This window comes from Bufo bufo, chromosome 11 (genome assembly GCF_905171765.1).
Source record: "Bufo bufo chromosome 11, aBufBuf1.1, whole genome shotgun sequence".
Classification (NCBI taxonomy): domain Eukaryota; kingdom Metazoa; phylum Chordata; class Amphibia; order Anura; family Bufonidae; genus Bufo; species Bufo bufo.
In genome coordinates this window covers 24,797,509-24,811,210 of record NC_053399.1, presented here as the reverse complement: position 1 = coordinate 24,811,210, position 13,702 = coordinate 24,797,509, and the positions used below count along the sequence as shown (strand labels likewise).

General features: G+C 44.2%; 1 protein-coding gene across 5 annotated transcripts in view; it reads right to left on the bottom strand.

Annotated features, from left to right (window-relative positions):
* INF2 (inverted formin 2) overlaps nt 1–13,702 on the bottom strand; it is a 74,761-nt gene that overhangs the window by 12,552 nt on the left and 48,507 nt on the right. For 4 of the 5 annotated variants that reach the window (XM_040412472.1, XM_040412471.1, XM_040412474.1 and 1 more), the window contains exons 5-19: nt 12,393–12,426; nt 11,484–11,625; nt 10,733–10,874; nt 9,809–10,636; nt 9,555–9,697; nt 9,418–9,479; nt 8,822–8,924; nt 6,891–6,976; nt 5,828–5,928; nt 5,364–5,434; nt 4,897–5,004; nt 3,767–3,837; nt 2,612–2,732; nt 573–737; nt 62–164 (exon numbers count right to left, since the gene is read on the bottom strand). In XM_040412472.1, coding sequence (XP_040268406.1) covers nt 62–164; nt 573–737; nt 2,612–2,732; nt 3,767–3,837; nt 4,897–5,004; nt 5,364–5,434; nt 5,828–5,928; nt 6,891–6,976; nt 8,822–8,924; nt 9,418–9,479; nt 9,555–9,697; nt 9,809–10,636; nt 10,733–10,874; nt 11,484–11,625; nt 12,393–12,426 — 2,280 coding nt within the window. Of the gene's footprint in view, nt 1–61; nt 165–572; nt 738–2,611; nt 2,733–3,766; nt 3,838–4,896; nt 5,005–5,363; nt 5,435–5,827; nt 5,929–6,890; nt 6,977–8,821; nt 8,925–9,417; nt 9,480–9,554; nt 9,698–9,808; nt 10,637–10,732; nt 10,875–11,483; nt 11,626–12,388; nt 12,427–13,702 lie in introns of those variants that run through there. The other variant, XM_040412476.1, reaches the window with a different exon arrangement.

The following is a 13,702-nucleotide window of genomic DNA, read 5'->3' as shown; positions in this document are numbered from 1 at the left end:
TCCCCTAATATTCCCAACGTCCCATAGGGTCCATCTCGTGGACAGTTCTGCTGGAACTTACTGATTTTCCCGTTCTCTCCTTTCTGTCTTTTTGCTTCGTCCTCCTCGATTTGCTTCTTTCTCTTTTCTGCCTTTACAGCTTGCTCTTTTCTATCTTTATTTTCCTAAACAACAAAAAAATTCATAATTATCATCAATTATACAAAAAAGATCAAAGACAATGAAGTGTAACCAGTGACGCAAACCATTGACAATTACATATTCAAGGCACTTTTCCAAACACAAACTATCTCGTACTTGGTCATGCGAGCATTGACTGAACATTTAAAAAATTTTCAGCAAACCATTAAAAATTATAAAATTTTCCCATTGTTTTTTTTTTTGCACAATTTGAGCTCAATCTACTACATTTTATAACAATCTTAACATACATAGATATCTTTCAGCCAAACCAATTATGTTCCATGTTAATTTGTTGATAATGGAGAGGACCATGGGGGTTGTTTGTCAAACGTTTTCTTGAATTTCCCAATGTGTTGGTCTATCTATGGGGTAATTACGAGGCTACAAACCTTCCTTGCTTTCAGAAAGAGGTCCCTAAATGTTTTTATGGTTCCAAAAGTATCTTCCAGTGAAAGTTTTGTCGGATCTTCGCATAAATAATCTGCCAATTTCTTTTTTTGCTGTGAAATGTCTTCCAGCTGTAGCTCCAAGTCCTTTAGTGCATCAAAACAGTCCTAGAAATAGAACATTGCATGTGATAATTATCCATCTATTGTTTTCTTTGATTTTAGACTTTGCAATAATAGGCAGCAAGCTATTGAAGACACGAGAACAGGCATTCTGGGTTTTAGAAGGTGTTTTGGACAGTACGTGCATGTTCTGTGTGGGACTGGATAGGGAAATTACATTTCAAAGGGGTTTTCTGGGAGTCCAATATTGATGGTCTATCCGGCTCAGAATAGGTCATCAGGATCTGATCAGTGGATATCCAATTCCCAGCACGGGTTTGATGAAGCCACGGCGATCCATTGAGAGCTACGGCTTTTTCCCAGGCCAATGACGTCATGTTCATCTGTCCCATGGCCTTTTGGCAGCTCCGCCCTGTTTAAGTGAATGGGCCTGGGCTGCTATACAATGTACAGTGCTTACCAAAGCATTGTATCTTCTTCAAACAGCTGATTGGTGGGAGAGCTAGGAGTTGGACCTCCACCAATCACTTATTGATGACCTGTCCTGAGAATAGACCATCAATATTCAATTCCCGAAAAACTCCACTGAGAACATGTTCTGCCCAATGCTCTGCAGAATCTCAGAACTATGGCGTCACAGATGAAAAATCAAACAAGGGTCTATGGTGTAAATAATTCAGACTGGACTAAAATTAAAGCCCCCAGGAACCGGTGTAAATGAAAACTGGCTTAGTGACCCATAACAACCAATTAGATTCCACCTTTAATTTTTCAGAGCTCCGTCAGAAAGTGAAAGGTTAAATCTGGTTGGCTGCTATGGGCAACTAAGGCTACTTTCACACTAGCGTTTTGGCTTTCCGTTTGCGAGATCCGTTGAGGGATCTCACAAGCGGTCCAAAACGGATCGGTTTTGCCCTAATGCATTCCAAATGAAAAAGGATCCGTTCAGAATGCATCAGTTTGCCTCCGATCAGTCTCCATTCCGCTTTGGAGGCGGACACCAAAACGCTGCCTGCAGTGTTTTGGTGTCTGCCTGACGATGCGGAGGCAAACGGGTCCGTCCTGACACACAATGTAAGTCAATGGGGACGGATCCGTTTTCTCTGACACAATCTGGCACAATAGAAAATGGATCCGTCCTCCATTGACTTTCAATGGTGTTCAAGACGGATCTGCCATGGCTATAGAAGACATAATACAACCGGATCCGTTCATGACTGATGCATTCGGTTGTATTATGGTGACGGATCCGCAATAAACGATAGTATGAAAGTAGCCCAAGCCAGTTCTACTTTACACCAGTTTTGATAAATCCCCTCCCCACAGGTTTCAGATCAAAGTAATCTAGATGGGCAAAATGAGTAAATCCTCCACATTTGGCAATGGTGTAGGGGGAAGACTTACAAAATTCAGAATGGGGAATGCTAATAAGAAGAGATGAAGGTAAAACACGGAAATCTGATGTCAAACAACTGAAGGACGTCTAAACACAAAGAGACAATACAATAAAATGGCTGAAATTTGGTTCTGCTGCTATATAAGAAACAAACCGCACAGCAGAAAGGTTCCCATATAAGGTGGAGTCTTCACTAGGCTTTCATTAACCCAGGCCAAAGATTAAAGGGGTTTTCAGATATTTTTTTTTAAACTGATGAATCCTATCCTCAAAGATGTTTTGATCCATGCGATGGGGAGATGCAGCGGCGGCCGTGACACGGGTGTCGGGGGAGAGGGATAAGTATGATCTATAGGAGGGGCCCAGGCATTGTGGCGGGCATTTTTAAAACTGGGTAACCCCTTTAAGTGGTTCAGTTACTTTTTTTTGCAGCTGACTCAAACAAGGGGTGTCCTGACTAAATTAAACGGGATTAGTAAATCTGCACCTGATGTAACTTTGTGACATTGTGGTAAAAACTCACCCGAACACCTTGTTCGTACTGTTCTCTGATGTCACTGGACGACTTGGAGATCTTCATTTGGAGTTCTTTTAATCTTTTTAGGTTGAGACTGATTTCAGAGTAAATATTTTCTACGTTAATTCTGAAAAAAATAAAAAAAGGTGACTTTTTAGGAGGAGGACGAAGAAGTCTCTGGACAAACAATGCAAAATATGCAACGGGATCCCCACCTGTTCCATCTGCAATTTCACAACGCTGGATAGGCTTATGTAGCTATGGGACTTTCAGGCCCCTAAGCCCATGCTTGATGGCTACCTCTGCATTCCCTGTCGGCACTCTGGCCCTCACAACAGTACTAAGACGAACTGGTCATTCGTTCTAAGACTGGACCCTGCAGTTGGGCATTGCAGAAAAATATTAAGAGAAAGTGCACCGTCTCAGTCCTTCGGGAAGATTCATTGCACCTATAGAAAGAGGCTCAGGGAGAACCACCATAGAACTGAGAACTTTGCCTACAGCTTGTATTTGCACTGTGACACCCATCATTATTCAGTAAAGGAGACACTATATTTTACTATAATTAAGCTGGCCTGGACTCCTGTTCTCCTGCCTTGCAACCCACTGCTCAGCTCATCTAACCCCAAGACCACCCCAGCCAGGAGACCCCAAAAGAAAGGGTGTGTCCCGAGGGAAAAAAGGGGTTGAAGCCTGAGAGAGAGTGCTGGAGCAGGAAACAACCAACGTGAGGACTTCAACCACCCACGTTGCTACCCCTCCCCTCATTCCCTCCAGCTCAGCACACCTGCCCCTGCGGGCTGGTACGTGGCAATATTATTTGATACATTTCTATATTACCATATTGTACACATCCTACTTTAGGGTCCATTCACACGTCCGCAAAATGGGTCAGGCATCCGTTCGGCAATTTTGCTGAACAGGTGCGGACCCATTCATTTTTAAACGGGGCCGGAATGTGCTGTCCGCATACGCATTAGCTGATCCGCAAAAAAATAGAACATGTCCTATCCTGGTCCGCAACTGCATTTTCTATGAGAGTGCCGGCGATGTGCGGTCCGCACATTGCCGGTGTCCATGTTTTGCGTATCTGCAAAACACATACGGACGTGTGAATGGACCCTTAGAGGGTAAAAGCTATAGACTCTGCTCTGTTCTTACCCAGCAGCTTTCGCTACCTTCTCAAGGTCATCTGGAAGCTCCAGAAGATCTGTATAATTTCCTTCAATTTCCTTGAAAAATAAGAAAATGTTATTCACGTAAGAGGTGTAGGTGTGTGTGTGTGTGTGTGTGTGTGTGTGTGTGTGTGTGTGTGTATACACGTCCCTTGCTAGCCGGAAATAAATCTTGTGGGGGTCTCCGCTCTCTAGGACGTACCGTTACTGAGATATTCCAAAAAATGACCTGCATTAGCCAATACAAGCCTCTCTCTTCATATGCCAACTGCCGTACACACGCTCACATGACCCTTATCAGCCAATAGAAGCTCGCAGGCTCTTACCCTCCACACACACAGCTTTACTCCAGGTTTCCATAACAACCCGGCCAACCCAAGTCGCGCAACTACACTGCTACATGCATCCATCCTGGATGGATTTTTTGCGACTGTCGTGTCGCAGTGCAACACCATAGCGTATCATTAAAAAAATAGTTGAGACAAAATGTCACGCAACACATGTCATGTAGCCCTAGCCTTAAAGGGGCACGGCACCATGGAGGTCACTGTTAAAGGGGGAGGGCATTGTGGAGCTCACAGTTAAAGGAACGGGCACCGTGGAGGTCACTGTTAAAGGGATGGGCACTGTGAAGGTCACGGTTAAGGGGGCGGGCACTGTGGAGGTCAATATTAAAGGGGCAGGCAGTGTGGAGGTCACTGTTAAAGGGGCGGGGTGCTGTATAGGTCACTGTTAAAGGGGCGTGCCCCTGAGAAGGTCAATATCAATGGAGTGAGGTGCTGTGAAGCTCAAAGTTAAGGGGACGGGCTGCTGTAGGCATCTCATTGTAAGGAGGTGGGGCACTGTGGGGGGGTCAGTGTTAAGGAGTGAGGGGCAGTGGAGTTTACTGTTAAGGGGGCGGGTGCTTAGATGTCACTGTTATGGGGGATACTGTGGATATCTTTTAACGACACACACAAACATTAAAGGAAATAGATGAAACATATCTGTGCGAAGCCGGGTCCTTCTGCTAATATATATATATATATACACACACACACACACACACACACAGTATATATTGTACAAAATTAGATATATTACAAATGCGTTTTGTAAGGAATGAACGGAGGTTACCTCTAAGATATGGTGCAGTAGAGTAATTCGGGTTTGACTGGCCCTTGTCTCAGTCAGTTTCAGTAAGGTACTTATCTTAAAGCCATTGGCGTTTCCAGTATGACTTCCCTAGATGAAAATAATGTTATCAGGATTTTTTCTAGTTTTGTCCACTTCATGCCATTTTTATGTCTTCCATAAAATGTAGATTCATTTCTAGCAGTTGGAGATCCATTTTTCTGCATAGAGGTAAATGATAAAATTGCGCCTGCACGTGGCCACCACTAGGGGAGCTTATACTGCTCCTAGTGGTAGCTGCAAGCAAACAGAATTTTAATATTCAACTCTGCATGAAGCAAAGTAATGCTTAAGCAGACAAAGGCATTATAGAACATATATTATAGACTTATGTACTAATGGTTAACATAACTACAAGCTTAGGTGATATCATCTCATCATTTCAAAAATACTATATGTCCGATACCTACATAGTTTAAAAAGTTCCCAACTTTCAAGACAAGTTGACAGAAGACCGGAAGCCTGTGGCTGGCAAGAATGTCTGAAATAAATAGACGTAATTAAAAATGAGCAGTTATGTGACACTATACCATCACTAAAGGGGTTGTCCACTCCTTTACAAGAGATGGCCTATCCTCAGAAAGGCCCAACGTTATCAGTGGAGGTCCAGTACCCTGCACCCCTGCCGATCAGCTGCTCTGCAATAGCTCCGGTGCTGGAACTACACAGCTCCATCCATTGTGCAGTCCAACATGAACAGTGCTGCAGTAACCAGAATTTTGGCACAGAGGTTATTGCAGAACAGCTGTTCGGTGGGGCCCCCACTGGTCAGACAGCGATTGTCTATTCTGAGGATAGGCAATCTCTTGCAAAGGGTTGGACAACCCCATTTATATAACTGAAGAAAACAACAACATATGAAACATGCAATTACCATCACAAGCTTTGCCGACAACTTCCGCCTTTGGTCGTAGCGTTTCTAGCATGAGGTTACAGTCTTCACAAGCCAGCATGCATTCAATCCGGAGCTGATAGCTTTAAAGAGAATTGTATATGCTGAATAAAATTGCATCCTTAGGTTCTCCACATGAGAAAACTGATGCCTCCCCGGACCTTTGGGGCTCACTATTGCACCATGGCCGGGGTCCACTAAAGGATCCTCTGGTGGGCAAGTCTGACTCTGAACAAAAGTGGCACTTTTTTGGGTGGGGAAAAAAAATATCTCAGCAATCCATTAGGGTCTTTTCACACTGAGTCTTGATTGCTTGTTTACCATATATTTTCAAGCCATACAACGATTCGTCCCCATAGGCATTTTCATAAGTATCTAATAAAGGTTATGTTTTAGCAGTGATGGTTGTGTGAAACTGATTGATGCAATTTCCACTACTTTATATATCCGACTAATACTTGTCAGACCAATGACTCACATTGCCATTAGACAGCTGCGGTTACAATCAGTCTCCCAGAGACCAGCAGAAGTGGTCTTTCTGCGAGGCATTGTTGCAGCAGGGTGCTACAACAAACCATCGCAGTATAAGGCCTCATTCACGCATACGTGGATTTTCACGGACTGTGAAAACCCAGCCTGCCGTCCTGCCGAGTGCACGGCGTCATTGGGTGCTATGACGCCATGCGCTTCGTGTTGCCGCAAACAATGACGCCATGCGCTCAGTAGGACGGGTTTTCACGGACTGTGGTCCATGAAAATCCACGTATGTGTGAATGAGGCCTAAAAGTGTCAAAGCTAGTAGAGGAGCACTCTTAATGAGTCTGCAGTCTGCGAATTAACCCATTCCTGCCCTGACTGCGGCACTTTTTTCATTACTGGGTCCATTTAACGGACACACTGGGACCTTTCCCAGCACATGTGGCAAATGGACGATCAGGACGTAGTGTGAACTTTTATCTTATGGGATGGTGACGATTTTTGCCCATCAGTCCTTTTGGAGACCTTCAGCTAATTGCACATTACAATAACTACTAAAACTACTTACTTGGAAACACCGAGAAGCAGCAAATAAAACTGATCAGCATTTGAGAGTTTGGATTTATCTTCTTGGAAAGCCTTCAGATTTTCTACCTAAAAGCAAAAAGTACAGTCCTTATTGACATGCTGCATATAGGAGACTATCAGACAGTCCATACGCTGGTGTATGGTTCTGTATGAGGTCAGAATAAGGCTACGTCTACACGACGACATGCGTCGCACGACACATAGGGCACAACTACACTGCAACATGTGTCGCGCGACAATTTTTATAATGGTAGTCTATGTGTCGCACTGCAACATGCGACAGTCGCAGAAAAATCCATCTTGAATGTTTTTTTTCCCCGACCGTCGTGTCGCAGTATGTCGCATGTAGCAGTGCGACACCATAGAATACCATTGTAAAAATTGTCGCGCGACAAATGTCGTCGTGTAGACCTAGCCTAATACATATAACAATGACAATTCTAGTACTAAAAACTTGGTGAAAAACAAAAACTGGGTAACATAGATAGCGAGTTTGTTCATATCTTGATTATTTCATGTGTCCTATCCATGACAGCCATGTCTACAATATGCACCTCAGGGCAATCGATACTAAAGGGGGTTTTCTGGGAGGACAATGTTGATGGCCTATCCTCAGGCTAGGTAATCAATATTAGATCAGTGGTGGGTCTGATAACCGACACCCCTGACGAACAGCTGTTTTGAAGAGGTTGCGGTGCTGCAGTCTCTTCCCGAGGCCAGTGACCTCACGTTCACCGATCACATGGCCTAGGTGCACCTCGGTCCCATTCAAGTGACTGGGCCTTGGTTGCCATACCACGTATAGTGCTTGGTATGCTGTGGGGAGGCTGCTGATCTCACCGGTGCCACCAGTGTCGGACTGGGGCACTAGTAAAATTTATATTGGGGGCCCACCGTACGGATACATTCAAATATACTAAATAATTTAACAAGTTTTTTTATATGAATATAGGCTGGTTGAGGTGCTGTACATTGAATATATGTATAGTGAAGTAAATCTAATGTGTTATGTGCCACTTGTGCAGGGGTGGGAGACTAGGGGCCCACCTTGCTCAGGGGCCCACCGGTGCACCCCTGTGGGCCAGTCCAAGCCTGCCACCACCGATCAGAAAGTGATGACCTAAAGTCAAATAACAAGCTTGTTTTAAAAGGATTGCACATTAGGGCTCTCACACGAGCGAGTTTTCCCATCTGCGATGCTTGGTGTGAATGTATCCCATCCAGACTGACTCCTGACCCATCTATTGTAATGGGTCTATGTACATGCATGGGCGTGCATGTTCTATAATGTGAAGTTTTCATGCGGCTCTAGCCCCATAGAAGCGAATAGAGCTTGCGTGAAAAACTGAAGGCATCTGGATGCAATGCGTTCTTCACTGACGGTTGCCATTTTCCTTCACATGCGTTAAAAACACATGCACGGCCTGTTTTACAGTGGTGTTAATGGTTCCGGCAGGGGGAACAGCCTGTCGGATCTGTAACTATCGGGTTTGTGATTTTATTTGGTCCCATGACCGCTGCAGCCAACCACAGGTCACATCGGCTTCAACTGTACATCACTGCGGCAACGCCGCTCCCGCTAACGAGTTCCCATGATGGGAGATGCAATGAATCAGCAGCATTAGTCCATTGTAGTCTGGTGTGTAGTTTTTATATTCCAGACACAAGAGACATTTCAGGCCCCAGGACCTGTATGAAAACCATAATTATAGAGTGATAAAAGTCCTAAACCCCTATATACTGCTTATTTTTTTTTAACCTCAAATAGTATGATGCCTACCTATGCCCCTCATGCACACTCACCAGTAGTTTGACAACTTGCCTTAAAATTAAATGTTACCCCAAGATCAAAACAGTGTGGCTTTTTTCGATTTTACAGCCAGGAAGACAACAGATAATAAATGCCTTTACCTCATGTTTTTCGGGAAGCAGCTTGAGGAATTGTTTTAAAAGTTCAATGTCAAACTTAGAGCGATCTCCTTTTTCAATCAGTCTAATTACCTCTTCATTGGGACTAGATAAAAAAATAAAATAAAATTTTACAAAAACAATACTTAAAATCAACCAACCCAAAAAAGCAAATATCAGAGCCAGGGGTCAGGCATGGGGTTACAGGAAAGGGGACTGCCCCGGGTGCAAAGAATATGGTCAATTTCTACAGATACTTCAAAGTAGGGTTTGCACTAGTATACATTGTATCCTTTTCTACACTGATCTGTGTAGCTACTCTGTAGAAGTAATAGCGGTAGGACAAGCTGTAGCTAAATGGGCCTCAGGAAACGGTATACCGGGCCACAGTTGTTCAGTACAAATAAAACTTCAGCGACTTGAAGCTCTTAGGCCCAATGCAAAATGTGTAACAGGGCCCCCACCAATGATGTACCATTTAAGGAACAGGTCAAGCACCCCAACATCCCTGGGGCTGTATGTTTGCCATTAATTAGGTCTTCGAACTTGACCACAGTAAAATCCTTGGTCTTCCGTAAACCCATAAGTGTCTGACTCACCATTTAAATTGCTTCAAAAATATGTTCAAGTTGAGGTTCTTTTTAGAATCCAAAAATGAAATCTGGAAAAAGAAAAAGTATAAAATATGAACATTTTAAGACGTTACCGTGATACTCCAGGGATGGGGATATAGTACCTCTTTTGGTGGTTTCTTTACTGGTAGTGCTGCTTTGTCTTTGACTGCGGCTTGTGGAAGACAGAAGAGCTGCTCAATGCTGGAGTAGTTGGGCTCTGGAGTTTCTACAATGGTGCTTGGTGAAAACCACATAGACTGGCCATCTTAAAAGGGAAAAAATTGTGACCATGAGATCCTTTACATATTTGTTCAGAACAAATAATGGACCCTCTGATATATAAAAGGAAATAAAACAAACAAAAGAGATATAGTACCTTTAGAAACGTTGGGAGGCAGTTTCTGCCAGTTTAGTTTCTTCATTTTTAATGATGGCTTGTTAACTTTGATGAAGGGTGGTCTTGCGTAACCCAAAGAATAATCAACACGTGCAACAATAATTTCCTCACCAAAGCCTCCTAGAGGTGGTGGTGGGGGTGGTAGGCCACCCATGCCTGGAAGGGGGGGTGGTGGGGGTGGTAGGCCACCCATGCCTGGAAGGGGGGGTGGTGGGGGTGGTAGGCCACCCATGCCTGGAAGGGGAGGTGGTGGGGGTGGTAGGCCACCCATGCCTGGAAGGGGAGGGGGTGGGGGTGGTAGGCCACCCATGCCTGGAAGGGGAGGGGGAGGAGGAAGTTGCATTCCCCCCATTCCTGGAAGAGGAGGTGGCGGTGGAGGCAAGACCCCCATACTAGGAAGTGGAGGAGGTGGTGGTGGAGGTGATGCCAAAGCACCTGGAAGAGGAGGAGGGGGAGATGGAAAACCATCCAAGCCAGGAAGATGTGGTGGTGGTGGAGGCAACACCTGTATCGAGGGAAGAGGAGGAGATGATGATGTAGACTGGTCCATAGGCAATGGAGGAGGAGAGCTTCCAGATAAAAGAGTTGAAGTGTTTTCAATCATTGAAACGGTCATCTGCTGAAAACCTTTTGGGGATTCAGTTGTCTTATGACCAGTTGAATGTGCCTTACAAGGATCATCTTTGGGTTTATCTGTCTGTATACTTTTGTGTACTCTCTCGACATTTTGATCTTTGGTTTTTTGTTTATTTTGTTTCTTGGAAACTAAAAGTCTGTCCATGACCTCCGCAAGGTTGTTACTTTTGCCTATTTGTAGGAATGAACAAAATAAGTTGTAATTAGACTACAGTACAATGTAATGTAAGCAAAAAATTATCTTGATGAATTGTAGGAATTACGTACAGTCATCGGCAAGCAAAACAGCTCTGTTCACCAGAAATTCCAAGGCCTCCCAAAGTAATGGGCTGGAAGGATGTGAAACATCAAAATGCAAAAGACCTTGCAAAATGGAGAGTAGCTGGACCGATAATGGTGAGCAACTCACCTGCAAGACACCAAACAGACATAAAAACATTCCCAAAGAAATGGTGCACACTTCATAAAGTTGTATGGTGGATCAAATTGGACCATTGGCCAAGGAAATGTAACAATAGAGAAGACATTGACCAGATTATGAAGGGATAACTTTTGTATCTGCAGCAGTATTTCATATTGCCTGCTAAATTTGGTGTAAACCCAGTGTCCTACTCACTTCCCAGTTGAGCAGACCCAGTACTTTCCAAGTGTCAAGAAGGTTTATAAAGATGAAACGCCTTCATATTTTCTATTAATGACCAATATAGTCATATCTGCATCTGCTACCTAAGAAGACAGCAGGACCTTATCTGGTATCTATTAGTGTGGCCCCAATATAGATTGTGTATTGTGTCCAGGAGCTGAGCTTGGCTGCTCCATTGACTACAAATGGTGGACATCACTATACTACTTCCAGTAATGATACATCTGATCAGTAGTGATCCTTTCTGCCCTTAAAGAGTGCCCATCAAGAATCTCCTGGAGATGACCCTGATGTCATGTAACATCAGCAATGAGTTCTTCATGACTGGGTCTTATTGTAGAAGATCCGGTAAACCACAGAGCAGAATACACGTACTTTGTTAAAGAGTGTTGTGAAAACCTCTTGGTGATTGTTCATATCAATTCCTCCGTAAATCTTGAGGAGATCCTCATCATCCTCTGACTTGGCTTCCTCAAACACAGTAGCTTGAACTAACAAGTCTTCATCCTCATGATCCCTGAACCAAAAGTGAAGAACATGAAGTCAAGAAGAACCTATCCAGTAGAGTTCAGCGAATGCAATAGAAATAATATGTCTGACTGCCATCGTTGTGGCCTTCAGTGGTTAGTAATAGGGTCACTCATGAAAAGGGGTTTCCAACATTAGAAAAACATGGACGTCTTTTTCCCAAATTAGCGCCTCATCTGTCAATGGGTTGTATCTGGTATTGCAGCCTAGTTGCATTAAAGTGAATGTAAATAAGCGGCAATAGGATAGACAACATGTGGGCAGGTGGTTTGGGGAAAAAAGTAGATTTTTTTTAATATAAACCTTTATGGGTACAGCTACACAATATCACTTGCAAATTGTTGCAAAAAAAAAGTCACAAGTGAGCTTGCAACAAAAAAACTAAATAAAAACAAACACAGTGATTATGTGCTTTGTGTGACTACCATTGTGACTGCTATTCAAGGTCCTACAAGGGTTGTCACCCTGTGTTTCAAGACACCAGTCTACCCCCTAAGGACTCCGTTAATATATAAAATTCTATAGTTATATACAGTAGATTTTAAAAAAATATATAATTTAATGCACTGCATTATTATTGTTATGACATCTTCCTGATATCATACACAGATGTAGCAGACTGAATCACCAGGAGTAGTGGCAGAAAAACTGAGCTCTGCTACATACTTTTTGGAAATAGAACACTCATTGGTTATGGATTCGTAAAATAGTTCTACACCCTCTTTATTACGGCCGTCAAGCCTTTTACGTAATTACCTTAATTTCGTTAACACATCCAGCAGCTGAAGACCTGCAATACAGAAGGATATTAACATTACTCTGGGTGTATGCTATGACTTAATAGACCTCTCTGTTGGGTCTGAATACGCATCATGCAATAGTCCTATACCCCATAATGCATTGGACTTAGGCCTCATACACACAGCCGTGGATCGGCCGTTCCGTGCACTGGGGACTGCAATTTGCGGTCCCCAATGCACAGGCAACATCCGTGCGTATTCCGCAGACAGATCCAGACCCATTCAACTTGAATGAGTCCGTGATCCATCCGCACAATACTTTTTTGCGTTGCGGTGGCACGGATAGAAACCCCACAAAGCACTCCATGGTGCTTCCGTGCCTCCTTTCCACAATGGACCTTTTCAAGCGAATGGGTCCACATCCGTGATGCGGTGAGCACACGGCCGATGCCCGTATACGGCGGACCCGTTGTTGCCCACAGCAAACATCCAGCGAGAAGGGTCACGCCCCAAATTTACTGCACATTATATGGGGTGCTGGGGCTCTCAGTGATATTAGGGCATGTGAAAAATCTGCCATAGGGAAGTGGGGCTTAATTTAGATTTTGGGATGTTGAAGGGCATGCACCTGGCCCCTGGGTTGTGCATGGTAGCAGACATCTGATTAAAGGGCTGGTCTAGAAATTTTGCAGCTGATGGCCCATCAATATCTGATCAACCAACGGCGATCCGACACTGCAGTCCCGCTGATCAGCCGTCACGCGGTGGCTCCGGCAGGAGCAGAACTTCAGTAACCAGTTCTGTCCGCTACAGAAGGGATGGAGCTGTGTAATTCTGCTGCTAGAGCTACCCCAAAACAGCGGATAGGGTGCGGGGTGTTGGACCCCTACCAATCAGGCACTAATGGCCTATCGAAGGGTTAGGCCAGCGATTGTAAATTCCTGAGCAACCCCTTTAATAACATTACAAACTTCATTAGGGGAAAGGAAACATCTGTTTACTTCAGTCTCAAGGGTCTCGTCTGCTTAATGGCTACAATCATACAGGACGTGCGGACATAAAGACATCCCGCAGGACAAGTCCTAGAGCAAGCGGGGACATCATGAAGTAATGGGAATGACATCTGTGCGGTCATCACCGCACAATTTGGGGCCATTTACCGGGAACAAGCATCCATACAAAAGGTTGTTCCCGATGATTGGCTCGTATAATCGAACAGCCAATCAGGATGAAAGATGCCGAATGCAGGCAGCACGTCTCCCCGAATGAATGGAAGAGGATAAGGCAGGAACGGCTGGGTTGCATTCCTTCCTCACACATTCAAAG